The sequence below is a fragment of the Harpia harpyja genome, chromosome 16, assembly GCF_026419915.1.
Source record: "Harpia harpyja isolate bHarHar1 chromosome 16, bHarHar1 primary haplotype, whole genome shotgun sequence".
Taxonomy (NCBI): domain Eukaryota; kingdom Metazoa; phylum Chordata; class Aves; order Accipitriformes; family Accipitridae; genus Harpia; species Harpia harpyja.
In genome coordinates, this window is record NC_068955.1 from 15,412,551 (window position 1) to 15,434,128 (window position 21,578).

The following is a 21,578-nucleotide window of genomic DNA, read 5'->3' on the forward strand; positions in this document are numbered from 1 at the left end:
TCAAAGGAACAGTGTCTAATTGCCTGTTTTTCTTATGCTCTTATGTTGCAAGGAGAAGTAGATAGCTAGAGGTCGTTCTCTCGGAGCGTAGCGGCTGATGTACTCCTGAAATTCAGATGCTTCTGGGGTCTAATTCCCAGATTTACTGAATTAATCAGGGGAAAAACTTTTTAATGATTTCAGTAACCTCTTGGAACCAGTCCTTAATAGGGTTGAGTGGGGAGGACATGAACATCTGCTGTGCTGGGTAGACCAACAGAGCAGAAAGGACTGTTCTCTGATGTGCAGCAAAGGGGGAGGCAGAGCTGGGTTGCTGTTTCTGCCCTCTTGAAACAGTCTTTGGATCTCATGCTCATATTGTGTTTATGTTAATAGATATCCTGGTGTTATCTTGAGTGGATGATAGTAGAGGGCTGTGGCAACAAGGAGGAAGGGTGTAGAGGGAGGTGATAACTGGCTGGATCCAACCAGGCAGCATCTGGCACAGTCAGAGGAGAGGAAGTTGTCAGGGGTGAAAACAAGCTCATTCTCTTTTTTCCTACTATAAAAAGAAGCTTTATTTCATAGCCAAGCTTATAAATAGCTCTGTCTGCTACAAAACACCTTTTGTTTCTGAATTCTTCTGAGGGCTGTGTTCCTTCTTCCCCCCCCCCCCCCCCAAGGAGATGACTTTTGAGTGCAGCATGTTGTTTTGGTTTTTTTTGCTTTTGTGGTGTCGATTTAGAAGAGAAGGTCTCTCGAATGCCACTTTGAGGTGGGCAGCAGTACAAACCCAAGCCTGCCCAAACTATGTTTTTAGATGTAAAGAAGGAGGAGACCGCAGGAGTTGTATCCTCAACTTGCTTCTCTGCCTGTGGCTTTCAGAAACCTATTTTAAGCTCTCCTTTTTGATCAGTCCTCTTTTTTCCTGAAGTCTGTTTCAATGCACTGGGTGGGATCCTACTGGACTTAAATTCTTTATAGCAAACAGGTTTTGCTAGGCTGTCAGCAAACAGGACTTGTTTGCCCTACTTCAGCTTCTGCAAGGAGCTCAAAGGAAAGTGCCCTTGGCTCTGGTCTTTTTCCAGCATCCTTTCTTGAAAGGCCAGTGACTGTCACAGGATGTCCTCTAGGATCCACCCAGTACTCCAAACAGCCATGGCACAACACTGTTGCCCTGTGGGCTCATTCATAAGGAAGGGTTTTTGACTGTGAATAGCAAAATGACTGTGATAGCTGAAGGATCTTGGCTTTTTTATCATCTTAAGTTTTTAGCTGGCTGTTTTGTGTGCTGTGAGATCCCCACTCCCCAGCTCCTCTCAACCCCCCTGAACTATATTCATCCTTTTTCCCTGCTGCCAGATCCCTTCGTTGTTGCCTTTTTGCTTCCAAACCCTTCTGGCTCACCCCTGTGTCGCTTGCTCAACACCACCTTATCACCTTTCTAGTTCCTTAAGCACAGGTACGGTTTTTCTTCCTCCTCCCCCTTCCTGAGCTGCAGGACCTCTGAGCAGGCTGTGGAGCAAGAGGTGTTCTGTAAGTGGCAATTTGGGTCTTAGCAACTGCCTGAGGCTGTTTGACACTGAAAAACAACCAAACTCCGTGCCCAGCAGTGTTCCCCTTCCCTTGCTCAGCATAGCACATCAGGCTGGGACATGCTGCAATGGCTCCCAATGCAGAGCGACTGGTGGAAATCTGTTGTCTCCAGGCATCTATTCTCTCCTCTGTGATGCTCTCGTGCCAGGGTCTGTCTCTGCAGGACTTGCCATGCCTGCTGTATGCCTCTGGTCTTCGCTCTTGGGGCAAAAGGGCTAAACCATGTAGCCATACCTGCCTTCCTCTGCTTCCCACTGTGAGAATTGCTCTCCCCACTTGTGATTTTCTGTCCTCCATCCCTGTGCAGTTGGGGCTGAGTTGCGGACACAGCCTGATGGGAAGCCCAGCAGATGCAAAACATAAACCTTATGTGAGAGTCACTGGTTTGTTCTGGGTGGTCATCCTCGCTGCAGGACACAGTGGATTGAAGCACAATTGCTTCTGAAACCATCTTCTATGGCCAGATTCACATAGTCTCCCAAGTGTAATCAATATTGGCTGTTCTGCTTCATGCTAATGCTGTGGATCTTGTGAATGCAAACTCTTGTGCATAGGCATCCATTTAGCTGTGCTACAGTAAAGTGCTATTTTATCACTGTGTGGTAAGGTCATCCTGACCTGCATGAGGCATTCTACATGTTTTACGCTGCACTCTTTGATTTTTTTGATTTTGTGTTGCTGTGTGGATCTCTCTCTATGGCCTTCTCTTGCAGCATGTTGAATTATCCTGCAGAGGCTTACCTGGGATCCACTCGTGATTACTGGCACATTTCTAACCTACCTCTTTTCAGCTTTTTCTTGGAAAACTGGGGGGTTGGTGAAATCCAAACTTTAGATACTTGGGTTATTCCTACTTCCCCCCCCCCCCCCCCTTTTTTCTTTTTCCTCCTTAGAATAGGCAAGGGGTTACAAAACAGAGAGGATAAGACCAGCAAAGGGAAAAGTTCAGAGAAGGTTTGATGATAACTAAGCTCTTCTTATAGCATCATTGCAAAATTGGAAGACTTCAGAAAAGCAAAAGGGGCTTTTGGTTTTGTTTCTATGTCTGGTTGCAGTTTGGCTTGGGGAAATTTTGGTCAGCTCCATATCCTCTGTGCATGAAGAGAATGTAAAGAGCTGTGTATTGAGTTTCCTGTTTGGACTAAACATAGCAATCCTATATTAGCTGTGTAGGAACATCCCAGCATATGACAAAGTCCCTTGTGAAACAGAAGTAGCTGATCTCCAGATGTCATGCTCATAAGCCTGGTGGCAATGGAGATGCAAAGGGTGACTGTAATGGTGGAAAGCACAGTTGTCTCTGTGGATGGACAGAGTTGGGGATTTTGTTTTAAATACCCTTTTTTTCAGGACATCAGGCACCAGTAGGTATGCAACTATCACGATGATCCCCCTGAAAACAAGACTACATGCGGTTAGCAGAACCTCCTGGAAAACAGCACCTTGTTAAATACAGAGTTGGATACCCACATGCTGAAGCAGGCTCTTGTTGGTTATTATGAAAACACCAGTCCCCAGCTGTACTTAAAAAAGCATGGTAAAATACCTAACAGAACCTGATTACTGCAACAAAGTTAGTCTTCTCTGTGCTATGATTTAGTAGACTGACCTAAGAGGACATCAAGTGATGATGCCCATTTTTTTAGGCAGGGGAGCTGCTGTGTGTGAGAGCAGGATGGATATTTTATTCTGTCCCTTGTCTGTGCCATGGGTGAAAGGATGAATTTCCACCTTGTTCTCAGTGAATGAGTGTGGGGTGCACTTTTGGTGGAGAAGCTAGAGAGATGATGTGTACCCTCTTTGACTTCAGTTTCTAAAACTCCCTAGAGGAGATGTGGAGCAACCCAGATTCCTTCATGTTGCCTCACCTGCAATTGCTTCTGTTTCTAGGATTTATTTTGGTCTTAAACACAACAAAATAAACTCAGATTTCATCTTCCTCCTCTAAACTGGGCTGCTTCTACAGGCAATTTGTCCTCTTCACTGTGTGCCTCCCCACTCTTCCCCATGTTACTGCACTCAGTGCTTGTTGTTGGCTCTTAAAACAAGTGCATGTTTGTTTTCCTGGCTCATGACCTGTGGATGCGGTGTGTTATGCTTTTAAGCTTATATACATATGGAGAGTAACCCTTAAACCCACAGCATGAGGCTGCTGGCTTGGAGGGATTTAATTTTATTTTTGCCTTACACTTGGCTCTGTTGGGCAGTAAACTTAGTCATAGGTGCTTTCTTGCTTGGTGCCCTGTAGGAACCTCCAGAGATTTGGGCCTGGTGGAGAAGTCTGGCTTCAGTTGACTGACCATCCTGATGCTGTTCTGTTAAAGCTCTTGCTGTGCTCCTCAGCCGCTTTGGGTCTAAACCGGCTCACCTCAAACACAGTGGTGATCTTTGTCATGGGTTTGGCAGCCAGTTCCTTCAGTTTCCGGGCATCGAAGCGTGGCTTATGTAGAAGGATGGGTAAGCGGCGGGGAAGAAAGTTTCTTTCTTCCTTCTGCAGCTTCTTCTCTTCTGCTTGCTGCTTCCTCTCCTTGTTGACTGACATCTGGTATAAAATAGCATCCCACATCCTTGTGGCCCTTGATTTAAACAGCCTGCACTCTTGACCGATGGTTGGTTGAGAGCCGTCCTTCTCCTTGTTCCCTTCCTCCTGTCCCAGCTTTTCCGGCTCGGACTCTGGGAAGTTGGGTGCTTCTGGCTGCACCATCAACTGCTTCCTGAGGTGATGCCAGCCACTGGCATTGGCTCCAGGCGGTCTTGCTTCTTCTACAGGTGATAGTGCTGGCTCAGCTTTGAGGGGAGGGCTGGTGTTTGGTAAGCTGGGGGTCAACTGAGGTTGAACGATACGTTCTGCCTCGGTGTCTGTGGAGGTGGCCACAGTACTGTCAGCTTGTGCTGGGGTTGCTGTTGCTGGGTGTGCTTGCCTCCAGGGAGTGCTGGGCGTCAATGATTTTAGGATGTCGCCATCTTGCTTGGGTAATTCAGGAGCTATCTCTGATCCAGATATTTCGGTGTTGCTTCCATGGGTCATAGGCTGATCGGTGTGGGCATCGGAGGGGCTGGGCTTGGGTGAAGGGGCCTTGATGGACTCTTCAGTAGGAGCAGGCCTGGGAGCTTCATTAGGAGGCTCTGTCTCTGCAGCAGAAAGGAGGGGAGGCTCCAGTGCAGGAGCCATGGCCTTGCTGTCATCAAGCAGGGTGGGTATCTGCCCTGGAGGTGGTTCAGAGTACCTTGTTTCAGGTGCTGGAGAAGAAGGCCTTTTGTCTTCATGGCTGACAGTTTCTTGGGTCTGATTAGATGTGGATGTCTTAGCCCTGGGTGGCTTGACGCTGTGGAAATAAGCATGCACCTTGGTGACATAGGTAACCTCTGGTGCCCTTTCTTTACTGGGTGTACTGGAAGGAGGCGGCTGGGGAAAAACAGATATTGAAGGGTCATGTGGAGAGGGAAGGTGGGTGTCTGTGCCTTCAGGCTGCTGTGGAGTCTTGGGAGCTCCTGGCTTGTGTAGCAGGGGCATGGCCGGGGAGGTCGTGAGCATGAGGTGTTCGGCAATGCGCCTCTGCTCAGTGACCTTCAGTGTGAAAGGCTTGCTCTTTCGGAAAGGGGAGGGGATGCGGTGGGTGATGGGCTTGATGGAGAGGCGGGCTGGGAGGCTGGCAGAGGCAGCTGCTGTGGTTTCGGGGGTCTCTGCTGGGGGAGTGCTCTCATTGTGCTCTAGGTCAGGGCTGGCCTCATTCACGGGTGAGAGGCTGGACCGAAAGGACTTGGCTTGCTCCGAAGCTAGGATGGCATTCTTCTTGGCTGCCTTCTTCAGTAGCCGCTGCAGCCGCAGGTTGTCCTTCCCAGGCTTTGGTAGAGTGGGAGGGGGAGAAAGGTGGTGGTGGATGGGAGCAGGCTGGACGGAGGATGATACCGTTATCAGCATTGTCATCTCCTGGAAGAAAACACAAAGCTTAGAGTTGGTGTGGGCTTAGCCCTGGACTAGACTCTGAAATACTCATACATAAGGCAGCCTCTTCCTCTCTCCAAAAGCTATGAGTATGGAGTCAGTATTGTAGGAGAAGAGCATCAGTCTTGGTTTCCTTAGTCTCTCAAGTAGTCTCAGCCAGTCTTGAGGGTGGTGTGGCAGGGCAAGAGATGTACTGGGGGAAGCTGTATTGCTAAACCTGGAGCCCTCCTGCTCCTGGCGATAGCGCAAAACCCAGTGAGAGCTCCTTGGGACCACAGACGTTCGTGTCTTGGCAAGTCCTAAAGGGATTTGGAAGGAAATGTCAAGAGAAACAGAGCAGTTCTGAAATTCTGAAGCTTTGAAACATTCTCCAGAGGCACAAATCAGGAATGTGTCATAGCTTTCCAAATTCCAGTTATTAATACTCTGATACAATGTTATGTACAACAGAACAGCCATAAACTACACGTGTCATTTGAGTCAAAGTCAACACTGGCCTTGATTGATTTCAGCTGGCAGAAAGACATCCCTGTGAAATGCAGGACCTTAAAAAAAGCTGTGTTTAACTGGTGAGAAAGTGCTTTGTCACAATGCTAACTCTAACTAGTCTTTCCTTGCTGTGTCAAGTACAGTGGCCACCTTCTCCTGCACTCAATTTAAGATGAAGCCAAGTTTTCTCTTTCCCTTGGGAGCATTGCCACTGTCCTGGTTGTATCACTGATTCTTCAGTGAAACAGAAATAGGTTGTGTTCTGGGTCAGGTCTTATCCCCAGTGGCAACTGCAGCTGGACCCCCCTTTGGCCAACAGTGCTGCTCCTGGGGGGATGCATGGCTCTTTTCCCTGCTCTCTTTCACTAACTCACCACCATCTCCTCTTCTTTTTGGTGAGCACCAGTCAGATTTCCTGCACAGTGGAGCTAAGGGTCTGTGTTGGGGATAGAAAGATAAAACTAATCTCAGTTCTCTTTCTCTTCCTGAGCAAGGCTGGGGAACACCAAAAACTCAGCCTCTGACCTGCAATGACCTTTGGCAGCCCCCAGAAAGAAATCTGACTCAACCCTGCCTCTCAGCACAGAGTTGCTGAATTTTGCTATGAAAGGAGGCATAAATCACTGAGCCCCTTAATCCCCAGTGCTGGATGCAACTGAACATCCTGAAACAAGGAAGAGGTGGTGGGCTGATGTCAGGGTTGCCCAGAGGGGCTATTGCATGTGCTCTGCTTGGTTCTTGGTGGCTCTCCAACTGGCTCTGGTTAGTGTGGGTGTGTAGCATGATACCTACCGTGTGGGAAAACTATCCTGAATAAAACTCTCAAAAGCACAGAACAGCTATTTGTGCTTGAGTGCCCAGTGTTGCCTTTAGGCTTGCAGTGCTGCTGTCAGCACTGGGCTGAGAAGTTGATCTGTACCAAGCAAGCAGGTGGTGTATCTGCCAAAACTGGTTGTGGATGGGGGGGGGGAAGAAGGATGACTCTTCTTTAAAGAAGAAAAATAATAAAAAAAAATGCAGCAGCAAATGAAAGCACTGAAGAGGTGGCATGCAGGGCATAAAGCCTTCAAGGTCAAGCCCTCCCCATGGTAGATGAGCTGTCCTCCAGAGCAGAGGCTGTGGTGGGCAGGGCCTGGGCAGTGTCTAGTAAGTGGTGCACTACTACCAACCGATTTCCTCAGTACAGGAAAGACACAGACCTGTTGGAGCGGCTCCAGAGGAGGGTCACAAAAATGATCAGAGGGCTGGAACACATCTCCTGTGAGGAGAGGCTGAGAGGGTTGGGGTTGTTCAGCCTGGAGAAGAGAAGGCTCTGGGGAGACCTTATTGTGGCCTTTCAGTACTTAAAGGGAGTTTATAAGAAAGATGGGGACAGACTTTTTAGCAGGGCCTGTAGCAACAGGACAAGGGGTAATGGTTTTAAACTAAAAGAGGGTGGATTCAGACTAGAGATAAGGAAGAAATTTTTTATGATGAGGGTGGTGAAACACTGAAAGAGGTTGCCCAGAGAGGTGGTAGATGCCCCATCCCTGGAAACATTCAAGGTCAGGTTGGATGGGGGTCTGAGCAGCAACCTGATCTAGTTGAAGATGTCCCTGCTCATTGCGGGGAGGGGGGGGGGTGTTGGGCTAGATGACCTTTAAAGGTCCCTTCCAACCCAAACTATTCTATGATTTATTTCAGCTGCAGACATGAGAAACCTCCTGCTGTTTTGGCGAGGGGGCTTGGAGGGGATTTGTGCCAGCTGGGGGTGACAACTGTTGGGCATTCCCAATGGCTTATCAGCCTCATGCCTTAGGCATAAGGCTGGGGCTCTGTTTCAAAAGCTACTCTTAGAAGTAAGTCTGCACTGGCCTGAAAAAAGGCTGAGAGCCCATTCCTTCATCATATACCTGCTCTCCTCCCCAGCCTTGTGGACATTCTAGATTCTTCTGGGTCAGAAAGCCAAAATGCCTCAGTTGGAGAGATGCATACTTGCTTTTGTGCAACACTACTCTGCTTCTGTTTGTATAGGAATTGGTAGTTGCTTGTGTGATTTGTCTGCTGCAAGGTGAGCTAGTACACGCATCTGATGTTAGGATTGATTGTGGAATGATTTCATCTGCTCCTGTTTAATGTCTTCCCACAGACAGCCTCTACTACAGGATGAGCTGTGGTCTAGCAGCACTGATAAAGCAAAATTATAAGGTTGACCTGCTTCAAGCTTGTGCTGGGAATACTAAAGAGGCAGGGCAGTGAACTTCCCAACTACTGATCAGCTCTTTGAGTGTTTTCCTTGTCCTACAGACTGCTGCACCCCAGAAAGATGCAGCTTCCGACATGGGTCAGAGCAGGATCTTGTCTGGGATTTGCTGTGAACTGCCAGATGCTACTGAGGAGGGCATGGGGGTTCTTGGAGTGGGAAGTTTAGATATAATCTGCATGCACCGGGAAAACTTTCCCTCTGTTCCCAAAGTAAGAGGCTGCTTTGTGCCCTATAATCTCAAGATCTGTGGACTCTTACAATAGTCTGTGCTCTTAAAATCACTCTCGCTACTCTCTCAGCACCCCAACTGACTTGAAACCTGCTGTGCTGTGGGTCTTGGAGACGTGAGTGGTAACTTCCATGGCATGTGACTGTACTGGAGTCTGTGTGTTTGACTAGTGAGGCAGAGAGATGCTAAGAGACAGCAAAAGGAAATCAGCTGTTAATTTATTTGCCTTCCCTGTCATGCTTGGCTTTGTTTGATGACTCTCCTTCAGAGCTTTGTGTTCTCAGGAGAAATTCTGCAACAAGCAAGATTTGTGAGCGTCTTCCCCCCCTTGCTGTGTAATGAAGCAAAAGCAAAAGGACAGATGGACTTGCTTTATTGCCAGCAGAAAGGCCAGAGCTGAAAACCCAGGGACAATGGGGAAAATACTGCCTGAGAAACTTGGGTGGGTTTGTGCTAAGTTGGAAGGAAATGGAGCTAGAACCTGAGTCAAGAGGCTTTCAAAGGGTTAAGTTTCCCTGCTGCTGGTTGAGTGCTTGTGGGTGGAGGGGAGGTCACCCACACTTGGACCCCAACTGTTCTCCTGAACTCTGCTCCATCTGCAGGCAACTCCAAACTGGGAGAGTGTCAGCATGGAGGAGTCATTTATCATGTGATGGAAAAGTCATTTGTGTGCGGGAGTCCCTCAGCTGCACCAGCTGTCGCGTGCGGAGCAGATAGAGAGCTGCAGGAACCCGATACGGCTGCAGATGGTCCCAAGTAGAGAGCTGCGGCTGTCGGGGGCTGTAGGAACATGCTCTCCACTTTAGCGGCTTTCTCAGGCTTGGAAGGAAACCTGCTAATCTCCTCCTTCTCAGGAGATGGCTGGGCAGGAGCACATCCTTCCCTCTGCCTGGGCAGCTGTGACCTCTGCCGGGCATGCAGCCCTTGGCATCTACTCTGCCATGGGCACGTAGCATGGTTGACTCTCCTGCAGTGCTGAATCTTTATGGGCTGATTCACAGGGCTTTGTGGAAATGGGTGGGAGAAAACTACCTGTAATTGCTAGACAAGATGCAGCCTCTGTACAGCCCAGGGTATTGCTCGTGGCAGGCCAAATGGTATGCATAAACTTCTTGTTTTCTTGTCTTGCAGCTGAGCTTGGTGCAACCCTCAATGCCACTATTTCCTCTGCTCCACAGAAGACAATTGAAGGATGTTTCTCTTCTCCTGCCTGATGTCAGTGTGCTTTGGTACAGCCTGACTCCTCTCGGGGTGTAAGCAATACCCCATGCTGCCTCCGGTTGGACGAAAGGAACTAGATCAGCTGGCAAAACTGTCCCTGTTTTAATGTTCTATGTGACTCTCTGGCTTTTTTTTTTTTTTTTTTTTAAATCTGATTCTGGTATGGAGATGGGAGGCTGTGGTTCTGTTCCCTCTACTCCCTCTCTTCTTTCTCAAGTGTTGGAAGAGGGGAATCTGCTGCCCTGCTGAGCTGGCAGGGCTTTTGCTGTGTGATGAAGAATTTCTGGTTTTGTGGCTCTTGGTGGCTGGGTGGTGGGAGAGAGGCATCTCAAAAGAAACCTGGTAAAAGAATCAGTGTTTGAAAGGAGGGCAATGGGCAGATCCTGAGCATGAGGAGACTGCAAGGACCACTTGTCACCCTGTTGGTGCCAGCTGTGGGTAAACTCTTCCACTGTTTACAATGCAGCCTCTGACCCTCTACATTATCTGCTTTGAGGGACTTCCATCTACTTGTCTCTGTGTACATCAAATCACATTCAACTTAGTCCTGTTTTTTTCTTTAGTTCCCAGATCATCCTCTAATCACAGTTACATACCCATGCCAAAATGTTCCTGCCACTTTTCCGTCTCAACAGTGGCAATAGCAGCTTTGTTTCAAGTAGCTGCTGCCTTCCTCTCCCTGTCTAACACGGATTGGAGGTCTCCTTTCCCAGATGAGGAGTGCTGACCACTGGTATTATCTCTCTTCTCTGGGAAAGGGATTTGCTTGTTCTCTAACCTGTGGGCTCCAGTGCCAGTGATTGAAACACTTCTTCTGAATGTCAGATGTGGTGGGTATGTTGATAACCTGCCTGCTACATTCCTGGAGGTGGACAGGTTATCTGAGAAACGGCTGCTGCTCTTATGCTGGAAGCTGCATGGTGAAAGGGCATCCTAGTGAGTTGTTTGGGGAGGTCAGGGCTTGCTGTGAACATGGGGAAACTGAGTCCCTAAAGAGTGGCACTCTGGCCTTGGGCCTGAAGTCTGTTAATCAGCTCCCAGGGCTGTTTCTGAGCTCTCCCACGTCTTCATACTTCATGGTGTTAGCATGTCCCCCATCCCCTCTTAAAAGTCTTATTCCTACCCTCTTCCCATGTCAACATCATTTTGTGATTTGTTTCTGCCCTCCTGGAGGGGAGGGCAGCTTCTCTCTCCTCCTTCATCAGTGTGCTTTCTGCTTAAATTTACTGCAGCCTGGATTTTTTTTTTTGTAAGCATTTAATAAAATTTGAGGAAGATGTTGTAACAATGGCAACTCTGAGGATTTTGTTGATGTAGGAGTTCCTGCAGCAAAGCTGTTTTCCAAGACCTTGTAACTCTCTACTTGAGCAGGAAGTGAAGGAGAAGAAGCATCAGGCTGAGTGACAAGAAAAGGACCTTGATGTATGCAAGAAAAGGGCTTTCTGTGTGCCTGCCCCATTTAGAAGATCCTTGTCATCTCACTGCATTCTTCATTGTTATTGGGGGTAATTGACTGTAAAATGGGAATGAGCGGTGTTTGGGCGAGAGATGGAGCAGCATGCAGAAGAATTTGCATGAAGTGATCAGCTAGGAAAAGCACAGAACTTAGGTCCCCAGCTGACAGACCTCAGCAACATCACAGGCTTCAACAAAAATCACTGGTGATGTCAGCTAAAAAAAAAAAAAATCCTCTATAGCCCGCTTATACAGCTTAGATAAGACCAATATAGCTGTCTGTACGGGAACCCAGAGCTCTAATGAGCTGACTACCCTATCTGGAACCATCTAATGAAAAACCTTTTTTTATGGAGCTGACCTTCTGAGTAATAACACTTCTGTGGTGTAGAGGCAGCAAATAGTTTGTGCTTTCCTTACCTATGCTTTCCTAAAGTATTAGGAAGAGGAAAGTTAATCAGGTATTGCTTCTAGCTGTCATCTTTCTGCTTATTGGTACCCTAGTCCTCTCCATCTTCTGCTTCAGCTCCTCCTGGAGGTAGGAATTCAAGGAGTTGGTGTTCCTTAGAGAGCACTGGGGAGCATGGACACCATCTGGCCCCATCTTCCTCCCTTCAGCCCTTCCTCTGCCATGGTGGGATTTTCAAGCAAGGCCAGAGCAGTAGCAAGGGGTGTATAGAGATGTCCTGGCTTGAGGAGAAAGCAGTGGTATTGTGCCCTTGCATGCATGCAAACTGGTTGCACCAATTTGTTTCAACTCTGTTCTGCAGTTGGCTGGTGGAGAGGATGGCCACAAACTCCTGTTACTATTCCTGTGCCCGGCCAGCATGGAGAGCGCAGAAAAGGCCACAAAGGCTGCTTGTGTGAGATTCCTTCTCTAAGGAGGGTTAATTTGCAGGGCATATTGTCCCCACTTAAAGCCTGTGTGGACGTAGATGTGGTTTCAACAGAAACAACTGCTGTAATTCAGGTTCTGGTCACAGCACAGATGTGAGCAGGTTACATGGAAACTCTCTGGTGAGACCAGAGTGCACTGGTGGTGGTGAGAAACCAGGGAAAAGACCTGGCTTAGAGCAGATGCATACAGCTCTTTATGAGGTACCTATACCTGCCAGGGGAAATTTTTCCACAATTAAATTAACTTTATGACATGGTGTTTCTCCTCCCAAAGTAACGTGGTGTACACATGGTGGTGGGAGTGGCAGTGGGGTTACCAGAATGGTGAAACTCCCCCCCCCCCCCCCAAAAAAAAAGGGATGCTGCAGCCCAGGTGCTCTGGATGTGCATCTTGGGGAATGCTAAGAGGGGATGAAAGCTCATTTCTCCCCTCAGCAGCAAGCACAGGGCATTGGGGCTGATTTTGTTGTTCACTTCAGAAGAAAATGCGGCATCTGTGAAGTGCTTCTGCTCATCTCTTGCTAAAATGGAAAGCTTCTGCAGGTGAATTTGCTGTGGAGAAACCACTGCGTGTGGTGGTGAAGTTATGCTGCAACCTTTGCAAAGCAGCCTGCTTCCAGCTTTCCTGTGCGTCTCTGTGTGTCACTGGGACCTCTGCTCTCCTAGGGATGTGAAGAGTGCTCCTGGGGACTCATCCTGCTTCTGTGAGTAAAGGAGAGCAGGCTGTGCCTCTCTGTAGCAGTTACTGGTCTGATTTCGTTCAGCAGCTGACTGCTCCATCTTTCCTACATTCATTTTTCGCAATATTGTATTTTTTGCAGCATTGGCATCTCTCAGGCTTTCATTGTAAGACCATAGCTCTATCTTTTACTGGGACTGTTGCATTTTGAGCATAACAAGGACAAACTGAGGCACTGAGTGAGACTTTCTTGCAGGATTAAGTTTACCCTCAAAGCCTGGTGGAGAAGAGCGATGCTTTCCTGGTCCCTGTATCTGTTGGCTGCCCGTGTTTCCTGTGCTGCCAGGCTATCCCAAATTACCATCCCCTTGGCAGGTCGATGATGCCCAAAGAGAGGGGCTGGAACCCCTATGTGGGCTCTCAGTGCTCTGACCTTGAGGCACACCTCAAGGTGGTGCTTCTCTCCAATTTTCTTCTTTCCCCATCCTGTCTGTTTAGATTATGCAGAAGGGGAATGTCCTTTTGTACAGTATCCACTCTTAATAAATCTGTGGGGCCTACAGTAATACTGAGATGTGCTGTTTGTCCTGTAGCAGGCTTCAGGGCTGGTTTTCTTCCAACAAGGTTTAACAGGTGATTCTATGCAAGCATATGCGAGACAGAATTGAAAAACACGGTCCACGACCATTGCAATGCCTGTTTCTTGCAGGCCATAAACCAGTGTTGTTTAAACTTGGGGAAAGGTTAGCTGATGGAAAACTCAAGTCTGTTTTGAATGTTATGTCTTTATATAGCACTTTTTCTGCATCAAGACTGGGGGCTAGACTTCATCTGGTTCTCTTTCCAGGTATAAAATAATTATAGGTTCATTTTTATGACCATCCTTATGTATATGTGCTGGCTAATTAACAGATCTCTGCTCAGCCCTTGCTTGCAGCTCTGCACTGGGCCTCCAGTGAGGTGGTGAACGAGTCTAGAGTCTCCAAATGACTTTATTCCTTGAAATGTGTCTGCAGTTTCTGCTCTTTGAAGGAAAGGTCAGGCTCGGACACACCTGGGTCTGAATGTCAGAGCTTCCCCTCCTGCCACCACCACCTTAGGGAAGGAAAATAAACAAGCTCAAAGAGCGGGGTGGCTATAAATAATGAGGTGGCAGCTGATATGCTGCTGAACAAGGCTGTGTGGTTGGTCTACTGGTAACTATTGCCAGCTCAACACACTTTCCCTAATGCTGCATGATATATGTATATATGGGTGTATACATACATATATTTCAAAGCAGGTAAAGAATGGATCTGACAGTGGCAAGAAGTGCAATCGGAGCTAGCATTTGCTTCAGAAACGATGGAACCGTTACAAGGATCCTGATAATGAGACAGACCATAGGTGATTTCCCTGTGATTTTTGCTTTGGGTGCCTTGAGGGTTTTGGTTGCTGTGGAACAATTTGATTTAGATCAAATTTCAAAAAGGTGCTTAATCTCTTCACGAAAACTCTAAGTAATAGTGGTTTAACAATGCTAAAGACACATACTCTTCATCCTTCAAATCAATAGAAAAAAGTGTCATGGGCTTAGGGCTTTTGAAGGTGATGGGAAGAACAGGCCAGAGAGGGTGAAGCATAGTAAGGGGAAAATATCATTGGAATTTATATGAGCAAGCACTTTAAAGCATGAAAGCAGCAAACTGCAAGTGTAATTACTGAATCAGATGTGCTTGGTTGGGTAGGTAGTCCTTCCACAAGGTTGTGGATGGTTGCTGTGAGCACCTTGGCTGTTCTCCTGCCTCGCTCACCTCCTCTGGGGACAGCCCAAAACAGCAGCTCTAGGCACTGGTCCTGGCTCCCATCCTGCTGCTCAGTCTTTGTCCTCACTGTCTGACTGTTTCATCCATTTAGGTGTAAATAGCCTGAGGATGAGACCCAGGCTATGTCTTGAATGGTCCAGCCTGATTCCTTATCTTCAGAGAGACATCTAGCCTAGATCTAGCATGTCCAAGGAGGATCTCCAGAATCCCACAGGGATTGCACCTTAGATGTCTAAAGCAGATGGAGCAAGCACATCTCCCAAAGCAAACAACTGAGTGATGGAGCAACAGCCTACCAGAAAAATCAGGAATCGATATTAGCTGAAGAAAGATGAAATTCAGTACTTACTGATGTGTAACTTGTTTCCATCTGCAATCACTTGCATGTTGGGTGCATCGTGTTACTTGGTTTGGTTCACAAAATTAACAGGTCATTGGTTCCTTCGGGATCATTTCTGGTGCTTTTTTCTGGTGATTTTTAGAGCCCTGTAGGTAAGTTCAAAACATCGGATGGAAAAAAGTATTTACAGTAGCCAGTAAGTACAAGAGGTTTCTCAGGAATAAAGTGACTTCTTTTTGAAAGCATGAAAAGTTCTGTCACCTAAAATTAGTGTGAAGAAGGGCTATCGAGTAACACCATTGCATGCTCCCAACTTTGGCCCTGCAAAGTTTGGCATCTAAAGTACTGGAAAGATGAAGGGCAGATGATGGTGATGTTGCCAGGACAGATATTCTAGCAGAGTAGCTCCAGGCTATGAAACTAGTTGGAGGCTTTTCAAGTTTGCTGGTCAGATCTACTGTTTTGCAAAAATCAGGGTTGCAAAATGCAAATTTGGAGCTGTGCTTTGATTGCTACTATCCCTGGAGAGGAAGAGCGCAAATTCTGGCTCTGTCTCTGCTTGTTCCTGGTGAGGGATGTGCTGTATGCGGAGGGTGCAAGCATGGAAGAAGCTGCACCGGGAGCAGAGGGGGTTAGGAGTTGATTGGTTCGGTGAATTTTGTTTGGGGGTTTGTGTGCAGTTTGACTCGAAGATCAGGGCTGAGACTGCTAAAGTGAGCTGGTAAGGATGGCACCAATACCTGCCTTTGCCCTGGCCAAACGTGTGAGCTGCCCAAATGCCACGCAGTTATTCACTGCCTCTTGGCCCCGGGGCGTTTCATCCCCTTTTCTAGCTGTCATCCTGGTTTGGGCTTTGCTTTTTCGCAGCCTTTCAGGAGACTTTCAGTGTGCGTGCCAAGGCAGCTGGTAGGTTAAATGTGCTCACAGGGAGATGGGGACATGTGAGAGCAGTTTCTTTGGAGGTCTACAAAGCAGCTGTACACCCGGGTTAAGCTTGGTCTGTTCCATCTGGCTTTTGAAAGGCTGATGAGCTATGCCAGCAAGCCAACACTGAAGGCAAATTCTTGCTGCTTCTCCAGTGCCACCCTGCTGAGCCTTGTTGCTTGCTGACCATGTGCACTAATGTATCTCTAATCTGAGTCACTCTGTTGTGGATCAAGGTAGCAAAGCATTTCCCACATCCATCAGAGCTGTGGCCTGTCTGATGAGGCCAGTTCTCATGGAAGGGATGCAGATGCTGGTATTTTTGGGTTGGTGTCAGAGGTGAGCTCTCCATTTGCTTTCTCCCTCTCTGTCTCCCTGATGACTGATGAGATCAGGGCTGGTTCTGCAGGACATGCTGCTCCTTAGAGCAGTGCCGACCCGTGGAAGGATTGGGGGATAGGTGCTCAGTTCTTCATGCAAATACCCTAATGCAATTAATTCCTCTTGGACTGATGACTTCAACATCTCAGAACTGCCATTGTCTTTTAAGAGTGCTAGTGACTTTGTGTGTCTCCAACAGTGAAAATATTGCTGGGAAAAAACCCAAACAATAACAACCAGAGCCAACCCAACTGGAAACTTAGAAAAACCTCAACTACAAATAAAAAAATTTCAACAGAATTTAAAAATGCCCAAGGACACGTTGTACCCTGCTCTGCCACTGTCGCGGCCAAAACCACACCAGCCTAATGAGTGTATCTGCAGCATGCACTGTATGAATGATGCACAAGGCTGGCTTATGTTTGCATCCGATGCTGAAGTAGGAGGTGTGCAGATCCCTCCCTATTTCTTACGCAAAGATGTAGAGTTTCTGCTCTTGCAGGCTAAAAGGGGCTAAGACGGGGCTAGATTCTTCTACTGACTGAGCTTCACAGAAGGGATGACACACTAGAGTCCTCAACAGAAGTGTTGATTGCCTGCCTCCCTCCAGATGCAAGGAGGAGAATACCAGTATCAGGAAGGTGGATGGAGGTGTACATAGGTAATTTGGTCATTAATAAGAGAAAGCTTGTTTGTTGGCCTTTATTCTCCTTTTTATGCCTCTGAACATTTGAGGTGTCATGAAGCCATCATCAGGAGAAGGTGTTGGCACCCTCAGGTTCCCCAGCCATGCTCCAGGATTCAGGTAGGTGAACCCACAACCTGGTGAATACTTGCTCTCTCCTGTATCTGAGCAGCTGCTGCAAGATGTGCATTGCTGTGCATGGCAAGCACTGCACCAGGTCTCTTCTGGCTGGGGGAGGGAGAGACAAACTGAGGACCGAGATCCTGAGCCCAAATGCCAGGCAGGGGTATTAGAGGAGCTGGGGAGGAAGCATGGTCTTTGCTCAGCCCATTTGAGTTGTGTTTCAGATTCCTCAGCATCCCATCATTGCTGGTAAAATGGCAGTGGTCTGCTAATACATAAATAGAGGAGCTGATTTGAAAGTTTAAGGCTATTCTGATCTCTGCTTGACTGGCTGCATAAAACAGGTCATTGGATTTTACTCAGGAACAGAAAATAATTAATTATATATATATTCTGTCCTTCCTCTGAGTGTACTTACTTAGTCACTATCTGATCTGCCTTTTTATTGGCAGCTACTTCAATTAAGTTGGAAAGAATGTTTCAGTGAACGTGGGGCATCTACTCCAACCTTGAACTGCTGATTAAAGCCCACTGCAGAATCCCTTTCTCTGGGATGGGATAAAGAGAAGATAGGAAAGGGAACTGGATAAGGATTTACTTTTCCTTCCCAAATGGCTTTTGTGGTTCCCATTTCCCACCTTCCCTGAGTCATGGTAAAAGGTTTATAATGGGGTGTCACAAAACAGAAAAACACATCCCCACCCTTCCCCAGTCAGCTTAATAAACCTGTTTTCCTGGATAACTTCAAGTGTTTCAGTGCTGATGTCTGTATAAGCGGACAAACACATCAAAACCATTTGTATCATGCAGAACCCCCCCCCACATCAAAACCATTTGTATCATGCAAAAAAATCAAAAGATGTTGTTTTGAAAGCATTCAAATATGACTTTGGGGGGGGAATAAAAGAAACATTCAGAATGTGAATGATGGAACAACTCAAGTAAAACATATTTTCCTTGCAAATAAATTCACTTTGGATAACTTAACTGTTTTTGGATGACAGAAGGTGTCAGTGAAAGTTCGTCTGTAGCTCTAGCACAAAGGTGTAAGTGCAGAGTCATGGGCAAGTTTGGGTGAGGAAGGACCTCAGGAGGTCCTCTGGCCCAACTTGAGGGCCAAAGTAGGATCCGCCTCAATATTAGATCAGTTTGCTCAGTGTTGGTCAGTAGTTGGTGAATAGGGGATAGGTATTGTTTCACTTCAGGAGTTAGATCTCTCCTGGGTTGTGAAAGAGCACCTGCTTTAAAGGAGTGATGTAGCTGATTTTCTTTACAAACTCTGTAGTCTTTAATGAATGTGAAGCTGCAGGTAGGATTTCAGACTTCCAGGGCTGTAGAGCTTTTCAGACGGACTTTTCCAGTGCTTTTTCAGCTTGCTGGCTGAGCGTCATCCAGCCATAAGTAGCAGTGATCCATGGAAATGTTGCCCACTGACTGGTGTGCAATAAGCATGGGGGATGAGGGTAAAAAAAAAAAAGGGGGAAGCATTTGGCCAAAGTGCCTGTCTTTATGCAATTTGTAAAATTATCAGGGCTAATGTGTGTGCACTGTATTTAAAGGCATCTCCCTGCGAGTGCGCTGGCTGCTGCAATAGGTCAGCCAACAGCCAGAAAAGATGAGAAGGGCTGATTACAGCTCCCCTGCAAGTGGCCCTGCTATGCCATATATTGCTGCGGCCCATCTCAAATAACCAGTCTGGGTGCTCCTACCTACTGAAAAGAAATGTGATATTGGGGTAGGTTACCTAGTGGAAACTTCTCTAGATCTGTGCCCCAGCCTTTAGTTCCTATTAAAGGAGGAACACTGGTTTCCTGTATCCTCTCCCAGATGGAGATGCTGTCACTGTAAAAGCATGCCAGACTTTGGCTTGAGGTCAGCAGGTAGCTGGACTTTATGCAGTTTGAGACCCTAGTTCATGTCTGTGACTTGCATGTGTGCTCTCTTTAGCCTTGGTGCTGTCTCCTAACCTGGTAGCTGGTGAGAGGGGCTTCTCCAAAGACAGGTGCTCACTGCGCCCTTGCCTAACAAAATCTTATAGCTCTTGCTAGAAATGTGACTACAGCCGGGATCATCTCTCCCTCATCTGGTGTCTGTGATCAGTATGGAGCACGAGGTAGTTGGTGGTGGTTTGCTTGCTCTCTAGGCTGGCATGGCTGTGCTGCAGCAGCTCAAAGGCGAGTCCAAGTACACCTTGCTGCTGATGCAGGGAGAAGAGCTGATGTCAAGACAGTGCAAAATATATATCCTAGAGGAGGACAATCTGCAGTAGAGAGGCAAAGCTGATGATGAAAATGTCACAGGCTGTGAACGAAACTGCTGTGTGATGGCATCAAGAGGTGAAATAAGGACTAGAATAGGGTATGTGTGAAAAGCATAGGGTATGCGGCTAAGGCATGGAACAAATATTGGAGAGGATTATAGTTACATGCTGAAGCAGATAGAGACCCACAAAGGGAAGAAAGGGCAAACATTAAATGGGCTGTGGGGAATGAGCCTCGGTTGTGAACAGAGCAAACAGAGAATGTGTGCATCAGATAAGCCCTCTTTCCAGAGGGATGGAGCAGATCCCCTCAGTCCTGTGGGAGGAGGGAACTGGATCATGCTGGGACTGGAAACAAGATGCATGACATGGACACCAGTGCTCTGACAGAGGCAGCCCGTAGGATGCACAGACGTCCTTTGGGACAGTACTGAGCAGATGGGCCATGCTCGCAGGAGGTGGCGATGGGCAAGATGGAGCATGGATATGATGCATAATGTAAAGACAGACATTGTCTGGAGCCGTTGCCCAACATGGACAGAGCAGGAACTGAGCTAAGCGCAGACATGAGTGTACAGGAACTAAGGTGATGCTGCAGGCAGCAGTGTTTGCATCTCATCTATTTGAAAATAGAGCTGCAGCAAGTAGAAATGTCTGGTTACCTGTCCCTGCCGTAGCCTGCATCAACATCACATTTGTCAAGATGCTTAGAGAGAAATCTGAGTGATGCAGAGTGCTTCCCTGCCACTGGTGCACAAGCAGCACCGCTCTGGCAGAGGCTGTGCAACCCTGCAAGATGCTCACATTGCTCCTGCCAACTGACTGGCAGAAAATGGGCCAGATGGGACCACGGGAGCATTCAGCCTCACATCTGCTGCGAACTGTCCTGGTGTAAGCCCAGGCTTCACATGCACTTGCACAGACACACTTTCTTTTTAACTGATTGATCCAATCCTTGGTGTAGGAGACCTGAGTGGTGATGCCCTGTCCACAGCGGGGACAGTCTATAATGGGCAGGCAGGCAAAGGAGGCTGGTGAATACCACTGCCAAACCAGGTCCATTGCAAGCATAAAAAGAGAAACAGCTGGGGAACTCCCCTCCCATACATCTCCACTCTGCTGCCAGTTTGGGCAAATACAGTATTTCTTGGAGATGTGCCTGGCTGGTGGAGCGCCTGAGGAAAATGAGCCAGTGGAAGATGACAAAAATGCTCGATGGTGCCGAAAATGCAGCGTGAAAGCTGGTTTGCTGTGTTAGCACTTTTGGCAGAGCTGGGGAGGGGGAGTGGAGGCCACGATACCTGGTCCGGCTGTGCGTCCCCATGCAGGTGCTGCTCTCCTTGGCAGCACTGGATGCCCACCCTGGCTCCCCTACCTGGCAAACTCCCAGCCAAAGCTGGGTCACTGAGGATGGATGCACTGTCCCCCTCCCACCCAACAAGTAACAGAAGCATTGGCTTGAGCTGGGTTGCGGGAGGGAGGAGAGAGGATAAGCTGCTGGACAGCTGAAGAATACAAGCTGGAGAGGGGATTTTTGCTCGTGCATGTTACCTGGTGAATGGAAGGCTGCAGCGCTGTGCTCCTGCTCCACGGCTTTAAATGCTTGTCTTTACATCCTCGGTTGGGGACCCTTTCCTGCAAGTGGCAGGGAAAGAGTGGGCAGGAATCAATCTGTGACCCAGGCCAAAAATATCACCTGCCCTGCAGCTCCTAAATTTTTTCTCTGCTCCTACAGGCTGGGAGAGAGGGGGTGCTGGAGCTGCCAGGCACTCCAGAGGGCATGCTTTGCATCGCTGGGGAGCCCTGCCAAGGGGAGAGGGGTGGGAGGGAGGGGATGGGGAGCTGAAGACTGTGAGGTTTAGTGAAATGGAAACCGTGAGCCAGAGGGTTGTGTGAGGCACTGCAATCCTCTGCTGGCATAGCTGTGCAACTGTGGAGGGTGCTTGGGCAGCAAAACCCCTCCAGACACCTAGGAGATTCTAGGTGGAGTCCAGCCATCTGGGGTTTGCCCTCTCTAAGACATCCTTACTTAAATAATGCTTTTGTATTGTGCTAAGAAAGGCTCTGAGTGTGGCTTGAGGTCAGACAAGCTCTCTTGCTGCATTCCTGCTCTCTTACTTTTTGTTCCAGGTCTCCTTGAGCCCTGATGCGTGGCAGAGCCCTGCTAGTCTTTGCGAGAGGTGTCACACACCACCCATGCATTAACACACATGTGATGTGTGCGCCACATGCTTCTGACTTCTTACACACCCCATGACTGTTCATTTCAAAGAGTGTCGGATGGCAGAAGGTCCCCAAACCCTCCACAGGCTCTAACCCTGCAG

The 21,578-nt window shown here is 47.9% G+C and overlaps 2 protein-coding genes across 3 annotated transcripts in view; one reads left to right on the forward strand and one right to left on the reverse strand.

The window, feature by feature from the left end:
* Positions 1 to 9,626, forward strand: part of LSP1 (lymphocyte specific protein 1) — a 50,219-nt gene extending 40,593 nt beyond the window's left edge. For both annotated transcript variants that reach the window (XM_052810896.1, XM_052810897.1), the window contains exon 11: positions 9,616 to 9,626. The gene's annotated coding sequence lies outside the window, so the exon portion shown is untranslated. The remainder of the gene's footprint in view (positions 1 to 9,615) is intronic.
* Positions 3,733 to 20,949, reverse strand: PRR33 (proline rich 33). Its single transcript, XM_052810895.1, has 3 exons — positions 20,806 to 20,949; positions 14,891 to 15,027; positions 3,733 to 5,506 (listed from the first exon to the last, which is right to left on the reverse strand). The coding sequence occupies exons 2-3, from the start codon at positions 14,909 to 14,911 to the stop codon at positions 3,863 to 3,865; spliced, it is 1,665 nt and encodes a 554-aa protein (XP_052666855.1). The 5' UTR covers positions 14,912 to 15,027; positions 20,806 to 20,949; the 3' UTR covers positions 3,733 to 3,862.
* Between the last annotated feature and the right edge of the window lie 629 nt (positions 20,950 to 21,578).

What these genes read in the sequence shown, in the direction of transcription:
- PRR33 (XM_052810895.1), bottom strand. Translation starts at nt 14,911, where the DNA reads ATGGAAACAAGTTACACATCA. An exon ending in TGGAAACAAGTTACACATCA is followed by an intron (nt 5,507 to 14,890) that starts GTAAGTACTGAA and finishes GTTTTCTTCCAG; the next exon opens with GAGATGACAATGCTGATAAC.